The sequence below is a fragment of the Penicillium cosmopolitanum genome, assembly GCF_028827165.1.
Source record: "Penicillium cosmopolitanum strain IBT 29677 chromosome Unknown utg000012l:1.0-3308103.0:1.0-3310761.0, whole genome shotgun sequence".
Classification (NCBI taxonomy): Eukaryota; Fungi; Ascomycota; class Eurotiomycetes; order Eurotiales; family Aspergillaceae; genus Penicillium; species Penicillium cosmopolitanum.
Window position 1 is genome coordinate 1,018,512 of NW_026622682.1, and position 20,795 is coordinate 1,039,306.

General features: G+C 46.9%; 8 protein-coding genes across 8 annotated transcripts; 1 reads left to right on the plus strand and 7 right to left on the minus strand.

Annotated features, from left to right (window-relative positions):
• Positions 1–1,347: 1,347 nt before the first annotated feature.
• On the plus strand, positions 1,348–2,906 carry N7509_013160 (Zn(II)2Cys6 transcription factor; the record flags this gene model as incomplete). The annotated part of the gene is made up of 2 exons (XM_056637797.1): positions 1,348–1,370; positions 1,448–2,906. 2 exons carry the CDS (start codon positions 1,348–1,350, stop codon positions 2,904–2,906), a joined length of 1,482 nt encoding a protein of 493 aa, XP_056481304.1.
• Positions 2,907–2,987: 81 nt separating this feature from the next.
• N7509_013161 (uncharacterized protein) lies at positions 2,988–4,365 on the minus strand (the record flags this gene model as incomplete). The annotated part of the gene is made up of 4 exons (XM_056637798.1): positions 2,988–3,750; positions 3,804–3,930; positions 3,983–4,112; positions 4,195–4,365. 4 exons carry the CDS (start codon positions 4,363–4,365, stop codon positions 2,988–2,990), a joined length of 1,191 nt encoding a protein of 396 aa, XP_056481305.1.
• Positions 4,366–4,767: 402 nt separating this feature from the next.
• N7509_013162 (DUF3712 domain-containing protein) lies at positions 4,768–6,280 on the minus strand (the record flags this gene model as incomplete). Its single annotated transcript, XM_056637799.1, has 3 exons — positions 4,768–5,435; positions 5,576–6,000; positions 6,057–6,280. The coding sequence occupies 3 exons, from the start codon at positions 6,278–6,280 to the stop codon at positions 4,768–4,770; spliced, it is 1,317 nt and encodes a 438-aa protein (XP_056481306.1).
• A 3,265-nt stretch (positions 6,281–9,545) lies between these two features.
• On the minus strand, positions 9,546–9,830 carry N7509_013163 (uncharacterized protein; the record flags this gene model as incomplete). The annotated part of the gene is made up of 2 exons (XM_056637800.1): positions 9,546–9,576; positions 9,682–9,830. The coding sequence occupies 2 exons, from the start codon at positions 9,828–9,830 to the stop codon at positions 9,546–9,548; spliced, it is 180 nt and encodes a 59-aa protein (XP_056481307.1).
• A 1,401-nt stretch (positions 9,831–11,231) lies between these two features.
• On the minus strand, positions 11,232–14,934 carry N7509_013164 (WD40 repeat domain-containing protein; the record flags this gene model as incomplete). Its single annotated transcript, XM_056637801.1, has 5 exons — positions 11,232–11,773; positions 11,837–13,102; positions 13,206–13,845; positions 13,895–14,511; positions 14,589–14,934. The coding sequence occupies 5 exons, from the start codon at positions 14,932–14,934 to the stop codon at positions 11,232–11,234; spliced, it is 3,411 nt and encodes a 1,136-aa protein (XP_056481308.1).
• A 388-nt stretch (positions 14,935–15,322) lies between these two features.
• Positions 15,323–16,433, minus strand: N7509_013165 (NAD(P)-dependent alcohol dehydrogenase; the record flags this gene model as incomplete). The annotated part of the gene is made up of 2 exons (XM_056637802.1): positions 15,323–16,348; positions 16,401–16,433. 2 exons carry the CDS (start codon positions 16,431–16,433, stop codon positions 15,323–15,325), a joined length of 1,059 nt encoding a protein of 352 aa, XP_056481309.1.
• A 1,941-nt stretch (positions 16,434–18,374) lies between these two features.
• Positions 18,375–18,728, minus strand: N7509_013166 (uncharacterized protein; the record flags this gene model as incomplete). The annotated part of the gene is made up of 1 exon (XM_056637803.1): positions 18,375–18,728. The coding sequence occupies one exon, from the start codon at positions 18,726–18,728 to the stop codon at positions 18,375–18,377; it is 354 nt and encodes a 117-aa protein (XP_056481310.1).
• An 830-nt stretch (positions 18,729–19,558) lies between these two features.
• N7509_013167 (uncharacterized protein) lies at positions 19,559–20,275 on the minus strand (the record flags this gene model as incomplete). The annotated part of the gene is made up of 2 exons (XM_056637804.1): positions 19,559–19,819; positions 19,949–20,275. The coding sequence occupies 2 exons, from the start codon at positions 20,273–20,275 to the stop codon at positions 19,559–19,561; spliced, it is 588 nt and encodes a 195-aa protein (XP_056481311.1).
• Positions 20,276–20,795: the final 520 nt, after the last annotated feature.

The following is a 20,795-nucleotide window of genomic DNA, read 5'->3' on the forward strand; positions in this document are numbered from 1 at the left end:
CCCATGTACATTATCCTCATGTTTCATCCATGCTGCATGGACGAAATGGCAGGATGGCGAGTTCGTGTGGGGTAGCATGTCTACATAGCTTCGTTTCTTAGCTCCTCATTACTGCATCTCATTACTTATGCCTTCTTGTCTCCAAGTATTCTCCTACGTTCGTATCTCTAGCTAGAATGATACGGATTCAGTGTTAAGAAAGAACCTAATTCGCGGTCTCAATCGTAAATTTCCAAGGTTTATCCATCCCGAGTAGTCCAATGCACTATCACAGTTGCGATCGACGAAGCCTCTGCGTATTCAAGGCAATTCTAAAGATGGATGAAGCATAACCTCTCGTAGAAGATGATTTACGGTGATCCATAGCGAGACCCGGCTCGGGCTAGGAGTAATTTATTTCAAGCAAAAACTTTGTGACCTAGGGTAGTATTATTTCAATGTATATGTCATTAGAATAGCAATTCGGCTTTCAAATCTCCCCCCAGTACGTAACCGAGTACACTTACTGGTGATTTATAAGATTCCGGATATCAGACCTGCCTCACAGTAATACTACTGTGCGTCTTTATAGGCCCTTTTTTATTTCATTCAGCGAGGGCCGAGAATTCCCAATGCGGAAGAAAAATGAGATAGACCGGATGGGGGCGAAAACGCCTTGCCACAGATCTGCAAGACATTAGTGGCTTATCTAAATTCCGTGTCTATGTGTACAACTCAATTTCTCGGAAGACAGGCTGTACAATGCGAATTGAACAGAGATACAATGCCTTTTGCGTTAGCCCCGAGGTTCTTTATCGCCGCGATTCAAACACCCCAGCCGAGAAAGCATTTAATTTCGTCATGGTAACCTCTATTACTATCACAAGTTTTAGACCCCCCTTCCCGATTATGTAGGGAATTTTTGTGAAAACATCATTCCCATTCCCAGTTGCAGATTTTGTTCGCCCCTGATTTTCTAATGCCCCGTCACAGATGTGATCGACGAAACCTCTATGCAGGCGAGGCACCCCTAAGAAAAGACCTAGGAATCTATTGTTGACATAATGTGATATCCATGGATCGCAATAAAATCATCGGCTATCGCAGAGAACCGTGGGGTCCTGTCGAGGTGTTTTTGCGGGGGGCCTTTCAGCTCCACATTTTGGCCCCCAATATTTGCTAAGCAATATTTGGTCTCAGCTTCTTTTATTCAGAGCTGAAGCTTAAGTTTCCAGCGCATCCATGCCAAGCTGGCTGTGCAGAAAGTCTTTTCGACCTCTCCTTCTTTGCTTCTTTCTCCTTCCTACAGTAGCCCATCCATGATACAGCGTCCAAATCGACGCAGGAAGTGCAGTAAGCGGTCCCGCAATGGGTGCCGAACATGTCGGTAGGTTATTCAACCCCCTCACAATCCAATATCTGGCTTGCTTCATTCAACAAATGCCATATTGACTGGTGAGGTATACAGCGTGCGACACGTCAAGTGCGACGAAGCCCCTGGAGTATGCAACAACTGCCAGTCCACCGGCCGCAAATGCGATGGCTATGATCTGCATCGCTTGCCTACCAAGAGGCAGAGCCTCACGTTCATCCCTAATGCCTTACCCCACTTGCCGTGGACAACCACCACAGACGAGCGACGATGTTTTTCATACTTTCAACGTTGCTCTATCCCCGGTCTAGGGGCGCTCTTCGAATCTCCTCTCTGGAGTAGAATTATCTTGCAGATCAGCCATGCTGATCCCGCTGTGTACCATGCCGCCAATATGCTTGGCGCTGTGCATGAGGACTCAGCCGCAAATAAAATGCGCTTATCTGGTGAAAATCTCCGGCGAGCCCGTCATCGCTTCGCAATTCAACAGGCCTCGCGAGCATATTCCTACCTTTCGAAACGCCAGACATCAAACGACCCTCAGTTTCGGGAAGTTATGCTAGTATGCTGCCTCCTTTTTGTCATGTCGGAATTGTTACTCGGACGATATCAAAATGCCTTCCAGCATTTGCATAGCGGGCTTCATATCATCAACGAGACACAAGAGCATCATCGAAAGCTTTGTCTCGACGACTCGTTGATTCGGGTATTTGAAAGACTCGATATTGAATCCTCGCATTTTGGGCCAGGCACCCCGTTCCTATTCACCAACAAGAAGATCAATGATGACTTGCAGATTTTGGATGTCTTTTCAAAAATGGGGAATGTAGCAGATGTGAAACGAAGTGTTACCAGTCTGCTCAATATAGGCATCCCCTTTCTTGCCCGGTGCTGGCCGTCCTCCGCCGCCGAAGTTGCAGCTGAATACGACGAACTTTTCCAAAAGCAGCAATATATTCTGCTCCTCAACTATGAATTTCAAAAACGTTTCAGTATATTCTATTTTGAATTCTATAGCAGCCTCAGTCGCCGTGACCAGGGGTGTATTGATGTGCTTCAGGTTCAGAGCCTTGGCCAGATTCTCAGTCTGAAGACTTGTCTCATTAAAGGACCAGTACCTGAAAGCTTGACGCCAGAATACAGAGCCCTGCTCTTAGCTGTTCAGGATTTCATGGCCAAGTTTCCCGACCGACCAACATTTACATTGGATTATGGTGTTCTCCCAACTTTGTGGGTGATAGCCTCGCAATGCCCGGATTATGCCATTCGCTTAGAAGCAATCCGCACAGTGCAAAGCTGGCCGCACTGTGAGGGGATAGTTAACTCCAATGTCATTACCTCCATGGCTTTAAATAATTTGAAGGCAGACTTGCGGATCCCTGGCCAGCCAGATAGCTCTATTATAGATGCTGAAACAGAAGAGGAGCTGTCCAAATTTTTGTTCGACATGTTGAACTCAACTGAGCAGGCAAAAAAATGGTCATTCATTCGCGGACACTATGTGCTTCGGGGGGAATGTCATCAGTTGAAATTTGAAATCACAAAATTGATTTAATTATCCGCAATATCTATGTGGACAATCTGGCTGGACGATAATTAATACAATCTCACGCATATTTCAATAATAATCTTAGACTCAGTTCAGCCTAGCTTCAAAAAGGGCAGTAGACTGTCCAAATGAATCCTCATTCCAGATCTTTACCACCCTGAGGCCAGCCGTTGTCAAAAGAGCAACCCATTCCTTCTCGGTTCGCTCCAGTGAGGCAAACATTTCCATCATGTGTATATCGAGGGTCGCCGCGATCGGAGGAACATCTGGACTGTCGGGCATTGTGTGCTCATGAATTAACAAAATAGACTCCTTCGTCATGGCATCCCGGATGCGTGCAAGGGCATCAAGGGCTTGATTGTCTGGGAAGTCATGTAAAACGGTTCTCATATAGTATGCCAATGCACCACCGATAGGTTGTTTCTCGAACATGTTGTGACCAATTGCTGCAATGCCTTCAGGAAGAGGCTCCTTGATGGTATCAATGACCTGAGGAAGGTCCTGAAGGATAAGCCTCCCTGGGAGGGTTGGAAATCGTTTCTGAAAAGCAGTAATATCATGGCCAACGCCGCCACCAATATCAACCAGTAAAACGTGATCCGGAGATGCTCGCAGTCTTTCCTCTACTGGATAGATTTCGAACCAGTCTGCGCCACGATATTGCTGGCTTTGAGTCATGACAGAGTTAAATACCTGTTGTTTGTCTGGATTTTGGCTCAGCCATTCAAAGTAATGGCTATCGGTGTTGTAGGCAAGTTGAAAGGGAGCATGCTTTGAGTCGTCCGGGCTCTTGTAGTCATTTATTTCAAAATAATCGAAAAGCTTTGCAGTTACTTGCAGGTTGGTGTGGCTTTAGTCCTTGTCAGCTTTTTGCGCGCCATAAGGATAACTAGAAATTCCCACAAGTGCTTGATCATGTCGCCGGGTGGCGACCCAGTCCCCAATACCATTGCCAGCGGGAGAGGTTTATATGTCCCACTCGTTGTTTGCTTGAAGATATTTTGCGTGGACAGGAAACGCATGATACGTTCTGCGATATGATTAGCAGGCTTCTCGTGCAGTATCTGAGCGGCATTGTTTACTCAGCAGCCTATCGTCTCCTTTTGCTTTAGACGATAGCTCTTCTAATGGCATTTCTTGTCCTTGAGACTCGATGAACGCGTCAAATATCCCCATCCCCTGCGCTATGCGAATAACAGCAATGCCATAGTGCTGGTAATGACCATGTCAGTGATTTTATTCAAAGGTTTAACGAGACGCGATATATATATTTTGTCAATCTGTAGAGGCGTACCGAAAAACAGAATCGTTGGAGGGGCAGCTGAGGGGGCTCCAGTGCTTCTTGCAATTTATTGACGATCCCCAGAATTTGCATGCGCTCGCCATCGGGGATCTTCTCTGTAGCTGGAAGGTTCGACAGAGCGGACGTCAGAGAAGAAGTTAGATGTGATAGTTCGCTTGCCATTCTGGAAATTTTGAAAACGAGATATTGAGATTGGATATGTTGAAGAAGTGCAGGTAGACAAATAGAGGAGAGACTGGCCTTCTTTATACTTCGATTTACCCCACTACGGTAGGTATCTTAGAGATAGCATCAAAGCCTTGAAATTAATTTTGGGGGGGGGGTTAGTCCACGTATCTACCAATTAGGTAGTCCTAAACCTCATCTCACCTCTTATTGTAGTTAGTCTGCCGAGTCTACACGCTTCAGCAAATCAAAATGTTTCGCGTTGTGGGTCCTTCGCACAATCTCAGATCATGCGACCGGAATTGAACGCGCGAGCGACTTGGTTTGCAAGTAGTTGTACATATTTACGTGGAATGAAGCGAGCATGTAAACATAAAAACATAAATTCATTAATTATAGTTAGAGATTGGGGTAGGCTGCAGCTACCGCATTAATAAATGTATCCCGCTGATCCACGTCAATATCGCTGAAGAAGTCTTGCACATGGCGATTTTCCTTCAGGAAGGGCGCCAGGTCAACCGGGCCACGACGCTCCTTATCGCCCAAGGACCTGGATGAAAGCGAACTGTTGCTATCACCCAAGAGACCTGACAGCGCACTTGTCAGATTCTTGCCATGGAGCAGATTCTTGAGTGTATTCTTTATAGTGTCGCCAAGGGGTATCTCGGTCGACAAGGTAAGAGTCTTCAGGATATCGGCGTAGTAATCGACAGGTGTGCCCTTCCATTCGACAGACTTGGCAATTGAGTCTATAGCCAATGATCCGTTCTTCAGAGCGCTAGCCTGGGCTTTCAGGACGTCCCCGAGATTTTTGAAGATTGTTCGGATATCGAGGATGCCCTTCATTGGGAAGACATTGTCGCCCGGTTTAAGGATAACATCGTCGATTGTCACGTTTCCGATCGTAACGTTAGCGGTCTTGACATCCAAGACGAGTGTGCCGACCTCTAAGCTGATAACGGTCGGGTTTGGAAGGGTAACGTTGCCGATGAGGTTCGTGCCGTCGTCTTCGGCCGGCAGTAGGAGAGTCGCGTCGGAGATCGAAAATCCATCGAACTGATTCAACCCTATTGATTCTGGTTAGTACTAGCTGCAATCATAATTTACCAATATGTGACGATTATTGGGTCACGCAAAGCAGGGGTAAGGAGCAAGGCGCAAGGGGCTGGGCAGAAAAGGCAAAACAAGCAAAACAGCTAGTCCGTACCTGGTGTAACCACATTCTTATCGAGATGAACGTGCGACTTGAGGACTCCTAGGTAGGCGTTTGTCCAGCCATCCAGAGCGAGGGAAACCGACTCTTGGAAGACGACTTGTCGAACAAATTCCCTCCAGGCCTTTTGGTTCAAGAGCGGAGTGTAGACATCGTCGATACCCAGAGTGTGGTTACCCTTGATAGTCTGTCCCGGGAGATGGATGTCTGCATACGCCTCATCAACGCCGTACTCTCGTTGGAAGAGGTGGAGAGTAACAGCTTCGATGCGCGCAGCGAGCGCGATTTTCAAATCCACCTTGGTTTCCAAAGTCAGCATGGTCGAATTTGGCTGTGGGTCATTCACGACCGCATTGACAAGTACAATGTCGGATTTGTTGACGACCAATTGCGCGATCGCAGGAATCGCGACGAGGAAGCTGATTAGGAGTCAGAGTTGAATATCGCGAAATTTGTACCTCAAGAAGTAACTCACAAGACAGGAAGGAGAATCGCGAGAAAAATAACATTGCCAACACAATAAATCAACCAAAATCGCTTCCAGTGTCGACGCAACTTCTCCGTTCGCGTCGGAGTTCTGTGTAATGAAAGGCCTCCAGACGACTCGACCTTCTCAAGCCCCTGAGAGCTGTCGTCGCCAGGGGTGAGCAATGGCCCCCGGTTTGCGCCCAGGATGTGTTTTCCTTCAGTGGGAGACATTTTGACAGGAAATTAACGGAACAAAAGTCTCCAACTCAATCTGGCGACGGGAAGGAGTACATAAATGCGCGTGTGGAAGCGAGCTGCTGCTCCCCTGCAGCAACTATTACATATTGCATCATTGGCCGGACGATATAGAGCCCCGTGGGGAAGAATACGATCTGCAATCAACATGCGGGGAAAGTGGAGCAGCAATGCGGATTCGTCGTATCGCATTGATCCTCCATCGGTCGCAATACCTCAGCGAGCAACGAGAAAGCTGGATTTTGGGCACCGCCTGCACGACCGGGCGGCCAAAGCCACGCAATCCCTGTAGCGCCTCGGTATCTCCCTTGTTCCTCGCCATCTTGTGATCCTCAAGCCCTCCTGTTGGTTGACCCCTAAGCCTCGTCCACAGATCTCCTCTTTCATAAGCATTTTGCTCGAGCAGTTCGCATATGAGGACCTCGGTCGCTTTCATTCCCTTGCTATGTTAATATACTTGCTTGATCTACTCGCGACGGATCCTCGATTTAATATGTCAGACTTTTCTTGTGTTCAAAGGCGTCTGCTGAGATCGACCCCAACATATCCCGTACTAACCCGGGCTTTCGCTAGGACAAAATAAGTGAAGATCACGACTTCTTTAGGGGCTCTCACGAATAGTTTCTCGGTTACAGCAAGCAGTTTGATCGTGGAAATTAGTGTGACTAGAGCGCTGAGTGGCGTACGACTTGTCAACAAGCCACCATGCACGAGTTCGGAGCCAGGAACCAAGACAGGGTCCGATCAGCCTAATCAATGCACATTAGAATGGCAGTCACACAATCCTTATCTCCCACTAAATGTTCTGCTCTCAAGCTCCGAGCTATTAAGCTCGTGATCTGAACCTTGAGGTGAGTGAGACCTTTCCGTTTCCAAGACGCGCTCATCCCGAGCGGGGAAATTAACCTCGCCCCCTCCTTGGAACGTTTTGCCACGCTTTGTACCCACATTCCTCTAAAAGACCCGATTTTCCAGTATTTTCCCTTTACGCTATTCGATGGCGTCGTGAACCTCAAATAAACGATACAGCCGACTTGCTAGCCCGAGGTCTAATTTCAACCCTGATCCGTGCTCTCTGCGGCGTCCCTTAGTAATATCGCAACGTCAAGACTGGGGTGATCTGTCAAGGCCAACCGCATATGGATCTCGGATCCTTTCTGGTCTATAGATCAAAACCCGTGTTTTATTCACTATGCAGCTGAGAAAATGGATTTTATCGAGTAACATCGACCCCCCCTGTTGGCAATAGATATAGTCTGTTATTTAGATGGATATCAAGAAATTTTACTTTACTTGATTGTTTTCTGACCCCTGAGAAGCGTTGTATCAACAAAATGAGGACCTGACAAAGTGAGTCTCGCCAGTGCACCCTCGGCAATTGTGGGGGCTAGACCTCGCCATATTCTTTTTTAGGTATCCATGGGTTACCAACGCCCCGCCAAGGACCCATGAATCTATATATTACAGAATTACAACTAGAATATAGGGACCTTTGAAATAGACGCCGAAAATGACAGCTTCTTGCGCCAGAAACGATCGCCTTTCCATCGGTGATTTTAGACGGTCGCTTAACCGCCCGCTTCTCTATCCCCCTTCCGTCCGGGAAGGACAATTAGCTGTCTGTTGTTTCTTACTGGTTAGATTAGTAATTGCTGTAATTCAGTAGTTAGTATAGAAAGATGTATAGAGTGTCTATACCCTAAGCTATGGAAGCTAATCCAACACCACTCAACTAAATAAAATACGAACCTTATTGTAAGAGTAGCAAAAGAGACCTCATAATAGTGAGAACTAATTCTTGTATGGCTAAGTATGTTCTTATTGTGTTTAGAGTATGATCGATTTGATAGAATTCCAGCTCTCAATTCCCTTAGATCAGACCAGCTGCCTATCTCTTAATGAACCTCTACATCAAAAGAGACGTTCATTTTTGATGTCCTGCTTGCTGGTGCTGTAAAACGCTGTTTCTTCACTGCTCTTCAGAAGCTTCCTGCAGTCTCTATACTATTATAGCTAGTACTGAAATTACTACTGATTCTATTAAATATTCCTGCTTATATTATGAGAAACCCTACTCATTAAAGTTGTCAGTAATTTAAGTTTATTATTAGTAATATAGCACTGGTAATAAGTTTCTGTTCCCCTGCTGGCCAATACCAATAAGTATTTCTGTGATCGAATAATAGTATCGGAGATTTACAGCCAGATTATCTCTGCTAGGATTATGGCCAGGATATCTCTGCCAGGATTTACAGCTAGGCTATCTTTGCTAGGATTTGTACTATCACTCTGTAGCTAGTCTGTTTAGAAGTATAAGTACTTAGTTCTACTTAAGAGTCTGCTATATTTTGTTCTGTAACTAGAAACTTAAAATATCTCTTCTTAAAACTCCTCTTTACAATCGTTATGTCAAGGACTATTCCCATTGGAAAACCTCCTAAGGTTACCCCCTGTTACAGTTCAGGCACGAAGATATTACATCGACATGATAGCATTCAACGAAGCAAAAATGGGGAAGGAAAGAAGGAGAGTGTGCGAGAGGACGATCTAAATACAAGTAGGATGCTTGCTGCAGCTGGCATCAACATGACAAACACGTGACTTGTAACACCAATCCCTACGCACGAAGGTAAAACCCGTCTCTCATTTTGTCTGTTTCGGAGAAATATCAACAGGACATCCACGGTTTGCAAGACCCTCATGGGTTTTAGAACGATTTTGATCTAATCCCGCCAGATTGGCCAAGTTTTGATTTGATCAACCCGCAATGTGGCAAACGTGATTCCTACCTTCTGCTAACCGGTCGCACTCCATGAGATGGACGAGCGGATGCTAGGTACAGGCTTCTAGCACCACACATATTGCAATGGTGGAAGCCAACCCCACCGCGACATAGCCCACTACCTCGACATATGCTGCCACCACCAGCGAGAGGAATATCACTGCTGCGAGCTCCACAAGGTATACTATTTTAGACCAAAATGTTTGGACTCCTCTTGAGTAACCAGGCATTGTTTGCCCAAACGAGAATGAGAAGTTAAGTACCACCATAAAAAGCACCCAGCTAATTGCCAGCAGTATTCGTGTTGTGGACAGATCAAATTTGCCATGTTGAGAAATGGTCTTCGGATCTGCGATTTGTGTGACGATGAGTGCGAATGAAATTGACGAACCAAGAACAGCTACCGTCCCAATATTTCGGTAGAAGGCGTCCGACCTCGTATTCGCTGCCGCTATCTGCCTAGATATTTGCTGCAATACCGGCAGTAGGGCTTGTGAGCACGTACAAATGTGATTTTCTGGGGGTAGTGCTGCGATCCTCCCTTCACTATAGAGAGTGAGGATAGCAACTTTAATGACTGAAAATAATGACTCACATATTACGGGCTTCAGGTGTTCCTTCTGTTTTGGCCAATTCAAACTCCTCAGGATCCCGACTGCTAGAGACACCAGTAAATCCTATCATCGGAGCAGCCTGCTTCAATACCGCTGGCAATTTGGTTTTCGTCGTCTTTGACTTCTGCATTATCGATGAAAATACTGCAGATGCACTCAATAGGTTGTCACATTGGCAGTATCTATTCTCATTCTCGATTTAAGCGGCCTTATATAGATCGATTCCTCCACTGTACTTAGTAGCTCATGTAATTGACCATGTGCGTGGCAAATGGAAAACATCAATCATGCTGGGGGTGACGTACCTATATCTCGTCACGAGCCTCTTCGAGATATCTCCTTGGCTCCAAACGTCACGGGAGTTGGAACGCAAAATATTGTATTTCGGTTGAAGCTGAGTCAGTAATTTTCCACTGACTTTGCGGCTATTTTCCACGAGTCAGTTCTTTCAGGTTGCATGTTTCGGACACATTTCAGCTATACTCAAATTAAATCTAATTACCGATGGGAAAGGGTGTTGGAATGAGTACCAAAAAGTTTCATCCCTCCTGCAAGATTACCATTCAAGTAACATAAACGTGTAAAGGCTTCGTATGTAATGATTGATAATAGCACTAGTACTCAACCTTTCTTGCTCCTGAACACGTCATCACCGAATCAATATTCGTTATTATAATTTTGCTGGATCCAAAGTGATTAGGCAGCTAGAAAAGCCGAGCCTTCGCCACCATGGTTGGCCCGTCACAGACTGATTTTTAGCGTTGTGGGATTCTTGGTTCCAAATTTTATACAGTGAACTCGGTTGTCAAGCTTTTACTGCAAACAGAACGAATTTACAGCCCAGACCTGATCGAGAGTTATGGCTTTTGCGATGACTAACCACCCCAGCGGCAGCCACTCGCAACTATATTGTCTAGACCTATGTCTATGTTGTCCACTCACCGTCCCTAAAGCCGAGTTATTCCACGTCTCATTAAGCGAGAAAAGAAAAAAACCGCATTAATTTCAGCGATTTATTGTCCCATTTAAGACTTCCCCGAACCTATGATAGCTTTGATCGCTGGATGTGGACTTCGCGAGGGTGATTGCCAACAGGACTAAATTAAAGGGGCGAAACTTGGTACATTAAAGTTCCTGTCTAGCATTCTAGAACTCAGCCAACCGTACCTAACCTTTTGTCACATGTGAAGCGATCGCGCTCTATCACCCAGGAATTTAACCTTAAAAGTAAGCAGAACCAAAGACCCCCATCAGAACATTAGTGGAATATATAAAATTACGTTGACCTCGATTCTAATGACTTGGCCGGTCAGCGAATCATGTTAATTAGCCCAAAATGACCAAGCTAGCCTTAAGTCTTATTTGCAGAATCTGACTACATCTGTTGACGAATAGTATAATTGATGGAACACCGAAGGCTCGGGATAGGTGGAGGCGCCCCCGCCTTCAAGCCATACTAATCCGGCTCAAAATTTTACAAAGATTTCCGAAAACGGACGACGCTTCAACTAAAAGCATTCTGGTTCGACTATCAAGTGATCATAGTTCCATACTGTTTGAAGGTCCTGCGTTGGAGTGAAATGCTCGAGAATGATCTGATCTCGATGAAAGTTGATTCTTCACACCATATAGCGTAAAACTGCGCATTTGGTGACAGCGCAACTCCAGGCTTTTCACAGGAGGTGATCTGTACTGTGGAGTTGGAAACTCTGCCGTGGTTATGAATATCCCAGATCTGACATTCACAGAAAGGTTGAGACCATGTATCTTGCGGAATATAAATGAATTTCTCACCCTTGGCAGATACTTGAAAGCATCCAGTCCCAAGTGTTTGCTCGTCATTTGTCCTCAGTATTTGTCCTTTCTGCCCGGTTTCTGTGTGCCAAAAGTGAATCCCTGTATCCACCAGCACCGCTAAGACGTTGCCATCCGAAGAGAATATGGGATACGTGAGACTAATGGGTGTTTCGAAGCGACATTTCTCCTTTCCGGTATTTGTATCCCAGACCGCGGCGATGGAATTATCTTTCCAGGTTGTGAGTAGCTTTCCATTCGGGGATCTAATAAAGTGTCCTTGAAAGATTACAGTTAAGTCACTATTAAAAATCTCTCTGATTCTTTCTCCCCAACGGGTACCCATGTTGCGAATGCGTCGATACATCTCCACCAGTTTAGGTGATTCACGTCCAACATCTTCAATATTCCATATTACTAGTTCGTTGGGGGCTTTGACCGCGATGATAAATCTTCCATTTGGAGAAAACACAAAGCTTTCGATGGGATGATTACCGCTCGTGAACAAGAACGTTTTTCTGAATTCGTCAGGTGGCCACATCCAAATCTGATTGGGCGAGCATTTTGCGAGTAAAAGCTTGCCATCTTGAGGCCTAAACAGTGCATCGTCGGGAAAGAAGAACCCAAGCGGGAAACTTCTGAAATCTGCGCCCGTACGGATATCACAAAGAACCAGACCCATTTTCTCTTTTGATGTTGGAGACGAAATCGTAATGTGCTTTGTCCCGCACAAGAGCCTCGCCGAACTCGATCCAGGAATTTTAGCTTCACTTCCAATCTCAGTCCCAGTACATGTATCCCAGATATTGAAATTTGGTTTGGGATGTGCGAGTGTAATTTGAGAGACAGATATCAATAGGGACCCATCTGGTGAAAAGCATAGCCCACCGATCTCGGTGCTGTGTTCAGCTTGGAGGTGGAACTTGACAGCGGATTTGAACCTCATATCCCAAACCCAAATGTCATGGGGATATGAGCCTGCTGCGAATAGTATTCCATCTGGATAAAAGGCACACATTGGGTAGGTACTCGGTTTGGTTAGAGAAACTGAATTTTGGAGGTGGAATTGGAAGTCTGGGTGTGGTATTCGGCCAAGGACTCCTCGAATGTTCCACATCGACACAGTATTGTTGACGAGAGACGCAACAATACACCCATCTGGTGAGAATGATACACTTGCCCAGCTCATGGTATTGCCCTGAAGTGCTAACCTCTCTGTTCCGTTCGTTGCATCCCATATGTGTACCATACGGTCATCGCACGCTGTGGCAATCAGAGTAATGTCCGAAGAGACAGCAATTGAGCGAACTCGGGACGAATGGTGAATTGATAAGATATCATCTGACTCGCCCCATTTCTCGCGGGTGGAAGGTTTGTTTAGAATCCACTTGGGTACCTCTTTGTAGTTCGTAATTCTCACATCGCTTAGCATTGGGGTGAATAGCAAGACCGAAACATAGAGCTGCAAAGGTGCTCCTTCTATCATAATTCTACTGCTCAAGAGAAAATACAATCCGTCAGAAATAGATGACCGGAGAAGTGACTCAGTCTTCTGTTTCCAATGCTTGGACGATATCAACGTGGTTGACTTCCCCTGCGGTAGCTTTCCTAGCTATAATTCATCAGCTCCCGATTTGAAACACATTATAGAAATGGCTTAGTGGTATATTATCCAGATTCAACATCACTTCAACTGCATGACCGAGCTGACCGAGCCATGCGAGACATTCGAGCCAGTAAAGATACTTGTCTTGCAAAAGCTCCAATAGGGGGACGTTTGCTCGCCACTTGTCACTGCTATTTTCAAAGTGATTCCACCAGTATTTTGAGGAATATTGAAGAGGTATTGAAATCCACGTGTTGATTCTGTCGATTGATGCGTCCCGCGCCTTCGCACCTGGCTGTGAGATATGAAGCGGGTTTCGCCGCAGCTGGGAGATCAAAAAGTCAAAACAACGGTTCAGAAGATAGCCGTGGATTTCCTCCCCAAGAATGGAGTACGATTTGTTGGTACAACGTTTGTTATCTAGCAAAAGTTCGCGGAATGATGGGTGCAGGATTCGGATCAGTTCCTGTTTGCTTTCTGGCACATCGATGACTGAATGGAGATAACCCAATGTCGTGTCTATCCTCTCCCTTTTCTCTCCAAGAAGCAGGGCCAGGTTCTCTGAGCTCATGGCGTCAGATATCGTAATTATTGCTCCAATGATACGCTGAAACAGTTCGTGGATTTTTCTTGTCTCCTCCAGAGAAAGGCCATCTGTCACAGAGACGAAAGACGAAAGAGTATTCAAGGACCGTTGAATACATCTTATCCAGTTCTTGATCTGCGCTGTTGGCTTTCTCCGATTCTGTGAAACGTTTCAGCCGTTCAACTGCAAGGTATCGCCCGTCGCGCACAAATCGGCAGACTGTGGCTGCATGGATGAATAGTCCATGTGATCTCTCAACGAGACTGGCTATCAGGCTGTCGGAAATGACGTCCTCTTGAAAAGACATTGTCGCTCTCATACGGGTAAACTGGTCTCTGTAATAGAGCCCTAGGTCTTCATACAAAATTGATTTTTCGATATTGTGAAGAATGAAGCTTTCCCTGGGCACAGAAGTACTACTACCTAGTCCGGCTTTGATGGGTTGGTCGGGTCTGCTAGTGAGAAAAACGCGGCAATTCGCACCCTCGATCTGGGTCACCCTCTCAAGACATCGAATCAGGACGTTGACATCCTCGGTATTATTGCATTCGTCTAACGCATCAATCACAAGCAGGAGACCAATCGAGCCTGTCAGAGCATGTTGGTAAAACTCGGATATTGGTTGAATGATCAGCTTATCCCACTGTTCCTGTACATTCAAGCTGTCGAGGCGAGGGTTATCATCAACCACCTTCTCAATAAGCCCTCGCATCTCGGCTGAGACCTCACAGAGTTGAATGGCAATCGTCGAAGCGAATCTGCTAGCGGAAGCAAGATCACCACCACCCTTGAGAAGAAAAAGCTCGCTCCCAGACGAACACTTTTCTTAGGACAATCATTTGTCACAGTCAAGCGCTTGTATATTCTTGTAAGTGTCAGGGCGGTGGTCGACTTCCCGGTACCCGCCATTCCATTCAGCCAATATAGCTTTTTGGGATTGTCACCATCCATCCATTTTTGTATTTCTTTCAGAACCTCGACACGCGTGCCAGGTAGACAACTTGCCACATGCTCCTTTTTCGCAGCATCAAACGTGGCATCGTAGGCCGCTTTCGGGAAAGGGATATTTCTGGGCCTCTCTGAAAATTTGACAACGATCAGTACGGAAATGAGTTTTTCGGCTGAGGAGAGAAGACACCCACCTTTTATGTTGATTGTACCCGTATTCACCCCCGCCTTGAACGTGATTCCGTCAGCGCTGGCACACGCGTCGCCGAATCGATTCTGGACAGTTGTTGGAGTCTCCATTTCCGATTTCATCGAGTTCAAATCCCATCAGATATCGTTCAGTAAAAAATCAACCGTAACTGTCTCCCTGCGCAGAAGAAGCTTGGAGGACATCCTGGGGCGTGGGGTAATTTTGACCCCAACCCAGCTTGGCGTTGCGGCTGAGATGTGCGACGTGTTTCATATTCTTCTATTGGAGAGTCATGCCAAAAAACAAGCAATTTTGTGTGCGTGGCTGTATGGATTATTGGGCATCAAAGGGGAAGCGGGTGAAGTTTTTGGATGTGGAGGATATTTGGATCTCGAGGCCTTGACTGCAACCCCGGCTGTAGTAAACACTAGACTCCGAATTTATATTCTATCAAGGTCCCCGACCATCAAGGTAGGCACTCGCCAATCTTTATAGTATCTACAACTTAGCTTCCTTCACCCCATTCTGCAACACGTACCGATATCTCGCCTTGCCATCATGCATATCAACCAACGCAGCATTCACATCCCGCATATCCCTTTTCTGAATCCAAGGCAAAACCCTCTTCTCCGCCGCCACGCTTAACATCTGCCGAATATCCTCGGGCGACCCAATATTCGAGCCAGTAACTTTAACGCCCTTCTGAATGAGCGAGAAAGCCGCCAGAGCTGGCAACGGCTCCTCTGGCGCACCAACCTGCACAAAGACACCATCCCGCTTCAATAATCGCAGATACAGACCCAAAGGCATATCGGGACCGGAAACAGTGGAAATAATCACATCCAGAGTCCGAGAATATTTCTTCGCCCACCCCTTCTCCTCACCGGTCGCGATAAATGAGTCCGCGCCAAGACCCTGCATCGCATCGGCCTTCTTACTCGACGACCGCGAAATAGCGACGACCTGATCAGCGCCGAGTGCCTTCGCAAACATAATACCGATATGTCCCAGTCCTCCAATACCCACGATCCCGACTTTCTTGCCAGGCCCAACACCGTACTTCTTCAACGGGGCGAAAACAGTCACACCGCCGCAAAGTAAAGGCGCAGCCTCGGCCGAGGGCAATGCATCCGGGATTTTGAACACGAAATGGGCAGGACCGCGCCACTTCTCCGCGAATCCGCCGTAGGATTTGCTCTTGTCGCTGTATCGTCCATTATAAGTACCAGTCATCCGGGTACAATAACTTTCCTCTCCATCAGCGCAGGCTTCACAGTCCGCTTTAAGGCAAGAGCCGCTTTGAGCGCCGATGCCAACACGGTCGCCAATTCGAATTTCGCGGGATGCAGTCGATGATTTGAGTGTCGGTACACCGGAGCCAATTCGCTCGACTATGCCGATGATCTCATGGCCGACGACGCAGGGGTAGTCGGTTGGGGCCCAGCCCGAGCGAAGGGTGTGCACATCTGTGCCGCAGATGCCGCAGTGTGTGACGCGGATTTCGACGTCTGTCTCTGTGAATGGCTTCGGTGTGAATGTTCCGAATTCTTAGGGGGTTTGTGGCGTCATGGGCGACCCAGCCGTTGAAGGTTTTCGCGGGCTCGGACATTGTGTTGTGGATTGCGGGCGAATTTGTGGGTGCACTCTTGGATAAAATTGGTGAAATTTTGTCGTTCGGATTTAGCGACTGTTCAATCATTGATTTCAAAGGAAAATTTTGGTTTGGGGGTTCGTTTTCAAGCAGGGAAGATTGGCGCGCGCATGCGATGCGGAGAAGACGATGAGCCGAGGTTGCGCCAGCCGAGCTTAAAAGTGGAGACATTGGGGTACTCCGAAGTATATCCGGAAGTATACCCTGCGAGCATATCTACACGAACCTATAGGGCCTGAATGATGACAACATGTTGATTAGTGCGAAGCAGCCGGGAAAGTGACAATAATAAATCATGGGGAATCGCTGCGTAGATATCACTCCCCACTTCAGGATCTCCAAAGACATAGGAGTGACGAAACTATGGACTAGGCGTAGAGATGCTTCTGACCTTGCCCGGTTCCAGGCTGCTCTCGGTCTCAGCAAGATAAAATCATCACTGCTATTGGGGAGAATTATCGCACCAAAGATACCCCCTACCGCGCTACTTTGCATCTTGGTTGAAGTCGAGCCTGATCGAACTGCCTGGAAGAGTTTCGTCAGTGGATGGATGGATGGTTTGATCTAGGGATCAGGATATGGAACAAACCTCGAGCTTTATAGGAGGATTGTGATCAGCGCCGCCACTGGAAATTTATCAGAGTACGTCCTCTTATCGTAGGCCCTATGGATGGGGACTTTCCCAGGTCTCTCTAAACACCCTGCCAGCAGATGCAATATCAAGTCTTGCGTGGATGTACTCGGAGTTCAGACATAGATGAAAAGAGCTGCTTTCTTTGAAAATCCAAAGCGACCCCAGCCGGAGACCGTCTCTCTGGGAATGCGTCTACCAGTGGACATCTTTGAGTCCAACTGGTTGGACTTCGTGGTTTTAGACTCGCCACTCTGTGCAGGGTTCCGGGAGCCTGGAATTCGATTCCATCCTTTTGGGTTGAATGCACTAGGATCAGCTTGGTGTCTGCATATCTGTATTCTTCCCGCCCGCACAGACTAATTAATGGATCGCGAGACTTCGCTTGTGCAGACCGGGCCGACCAAATAGTAGTCTGCCTTGATACAATTTGTTAGTATATCCATTATCTCCATGATTGATGAGTTAAATACCTTGAATCTAGGACCGGGAACTAAATCCAGTGCCGAGGCCATAGGGCGGAGGCGATCGGCTGCTGGAGGGGGGTGGATCGAAAGGCTCTGGGTTCGCATCGGGATAGAGCTTCCCGCGGTAGAGGAAGGGTCACACGGCACTCTCTCTGGCCTGCCGGTGACAGGTACCCTCTTGTGGAACGGAGCTGCACCTTGTTGAATTGGAGATCTTAGTTCCTGAATCCCCCCCGGGACTTCGAACGCCCGGTCACTGCTCATGTTGCTTGCATATTTTCTGATGTATTGAGTCTGGATTTCCTTCTCTTCGAACTTTGAAGTTGACTGGCTTCTCGGTTTCCTTGGTGTAGTATTCTTCTAGTCATTGGACAATTTCGGATTCGTCTTGACAGGGTTCGGCTCGGGATATATTTGACGAGTGGTGTAATCCCTGGGCACTGGAAAAGGGCTATGGCTTCAATAGTGTCCGTGACTCATGGCTATTCTACCTACTAGTTTTTAGTATCGTTCCTATCGATAGATTGGAGTGGAGTATCTTCCTTATTCAAACCGGGCAGCTAGTAAAACTAGTAAACAAACAAAAAACAACTAACCCATGAAAAACAAACTTCCTGAAGCTCAATGCGAATTAAATTACCGATGGAATGGCAATCAAAGCAACACCCTTCCCCCCAACACCATAGCTGTTCACTCCCACTCAAAACAAGCTTTTCGAATCGGACTTGTTTTTGTAAAGTTACCTAGATTTTGACGGGCTGGGTGAGCGCCCCCACCGATCAAAGCATCCTCCTCCAACGCTCACTCGCCCTGTCGGCGCCAGTTTCCAACACCGAAATAGAGGGGAAGGCGCCATTTCTGTCCAGGCCTCGGTGTCATAGGAGTTGTTGGTCGATCAGAAGTTCTAGGCTCAGTAGCTTTACTCGGCTTGCTGGATTGGTTCGAGGTGTGGGATGGATCAGCTCCTGCGGCTGGCTTCGATTCTTGAACCAGGTTGGACCGATGTATGTTTTCCGCATCCACTTGTTGAATATGCTTGACTGCGTGAGCCTGACTATTCACATTCATAGTGACATCCACCGTAACTGGTGCAGAGTTGGTGTTGAGGGCCACATTTATGCGGGAAGGGGGATCAGTTTTGTCCGGTGGCGACATTGTTTCTGGGTGATATGTTAGCTTTCGGGGCTAAGAAAGATATTCAGTTGCTTGAACCCAACCAGTTATTAGCGGTTGACCTAGACGACCTAATTTCCAAAGACACCGGGAAAGATTTCGGTGGTCGAGTATGTATGCAAGCCGAAGAATCTCGCGAATGTGTGAGTCGAGAGAGGAGATGAAATAAGATGAGGGGAAAAGGAAGGAGAAGAAGGAAGACTGACTGAAGAGAAAATCCAAGATGGAAGGTACGCAAGAATAAATCCCGACGAGGCCGACTCCGAGCCCAACATCGGGTCCGAGGAGCGGTACAATTCTCTATACCACTAACAGGGTTTCTTATATGAATTTGAACTTGACTAGTACTATACCAAGGCTTTGCTCCTCCCTCTGTGACTTGATTCCACTATACGATTTGATCCATCTTAAGAACTCCGAGTCAGGGTACAGTACTAGTACTGAGCAGTAAGGAGTTAGTATATACCCAAGTAGGATGCCGGGTGTCGACTAGTAGAATATTGGTTATGACTTTGATACTGGCGTTCTACCTTTTGAGTTCTTAGCACAATCGTCAACTACAGGCATCTTGCCATGAACTTGGTCATATAGTATATTCCCAGTTCGTTTACATCATACAAGAGTCTTTGTCGATCTTCGAATAGGGAGGACAAGTAAAGTTGGAACTCTGGCCTACTGGCAGAAACACCGAATTAACCGCGGTGACCGAGAACCATTAGCTAGCTCTCACGATTGAGATTACATTGTAGTCTTTACTCAAATTCCCATAAATTTACTTTCCCCGCCCATTCCTTTGATACCATCGATCCCAGTCATATAGCTTCAGTGCTTTCTTCCTTTTTGGATGGGTCAGGCGTGGCTGCGTCGAGGGCCATAACCTCATCAACAGTCTTCAAAGGTTTGATTAGTGTCTTTATGGCTTGGTTTGTTGTTCGGGTATGAAATAGAATCAACCGTACCATAGCAGATCTGGGCTCCGAGCGGCGCCAGCCATCCATGCCTAGAACTCCCCCCCTCGGGATCGGGCCAATCTTGGCGCAGTTGGCTTCTGTCTCGAAGCTCATCTGAATATTCTGTCAGCAGATATACTATCAAGTACTGTACAGGAAAAGTCAAAGATCAAGTATACCTTGGAGAGCGCCTTGGATAATCCCTAGTCGCCGCGGCCGATCATAAAATAGCTCCCTGGGTAAATTTGATACCCTTGGCAGGTGGAGGTTTAATTCATCCAGGTCGAAATCCTCGATGATCGGGTTGCCATTCTGTCCACGCACCTCCATCCGGACTGCATCCCCGTGGCCGTGGGTCTCATTCAACTCGGCGGACTGAGTGTGATCATGGGCATTGACAGGAAATCCCTGTCCTGTAGCTCCGCTGCTGATGTTGATCGTCGAGTTAGTGTTGCTGGTGGTGATTGTGCTGTTCGGAGAAGTCGAATTGATCGTCGTAAAAATCGAAACGCTGCTGTTTTGGACCTCCTGGTTATTCACAGGGCAGCCACGGGCATCGTCTTTGTGTGGGGATGCCATGACTTCTGGGCGCGACGTTAGCTTTCAGCATTAATCGAAAGGTTAGACGCTGTGAATCTCACCGGGTACCCTTTCCGCCTCCTGGAAACTGAATGGACGTTGATAGAAGTTGGTTATGGAGGGTGGTGGGGTTGGGAAATAAGAAGACGAAAAAAGAGGGATGTGGCAGGGAGGAGGAGGTTGATGGAAGGTGCAAGATGGAAAAGCATGAATGTCAGGACAGAAGTTCTAGCTGCGCCGGGACCAGAGAGAACGACTAAGCTGGTAGTATCCCAAAATTCCCTATATTCACTCTATCAATGTGGGCCAGCCTATTAAGCCAGGGCTCTGCCACCCTTTCGTTAAACCTATTCTACCATCATATTGATTACCTGATCCCTACCATGGAGAGTACTGGAGTATAGAACCGGCCGGTGTAGGATTCCAAGTTGCATGAACTAAAACATTCGTTGATCCTGAACCGCCACTACCCGTCAACTCACTCCACAGCTACTCATTACACCAGTGCCTGGTGATGAAT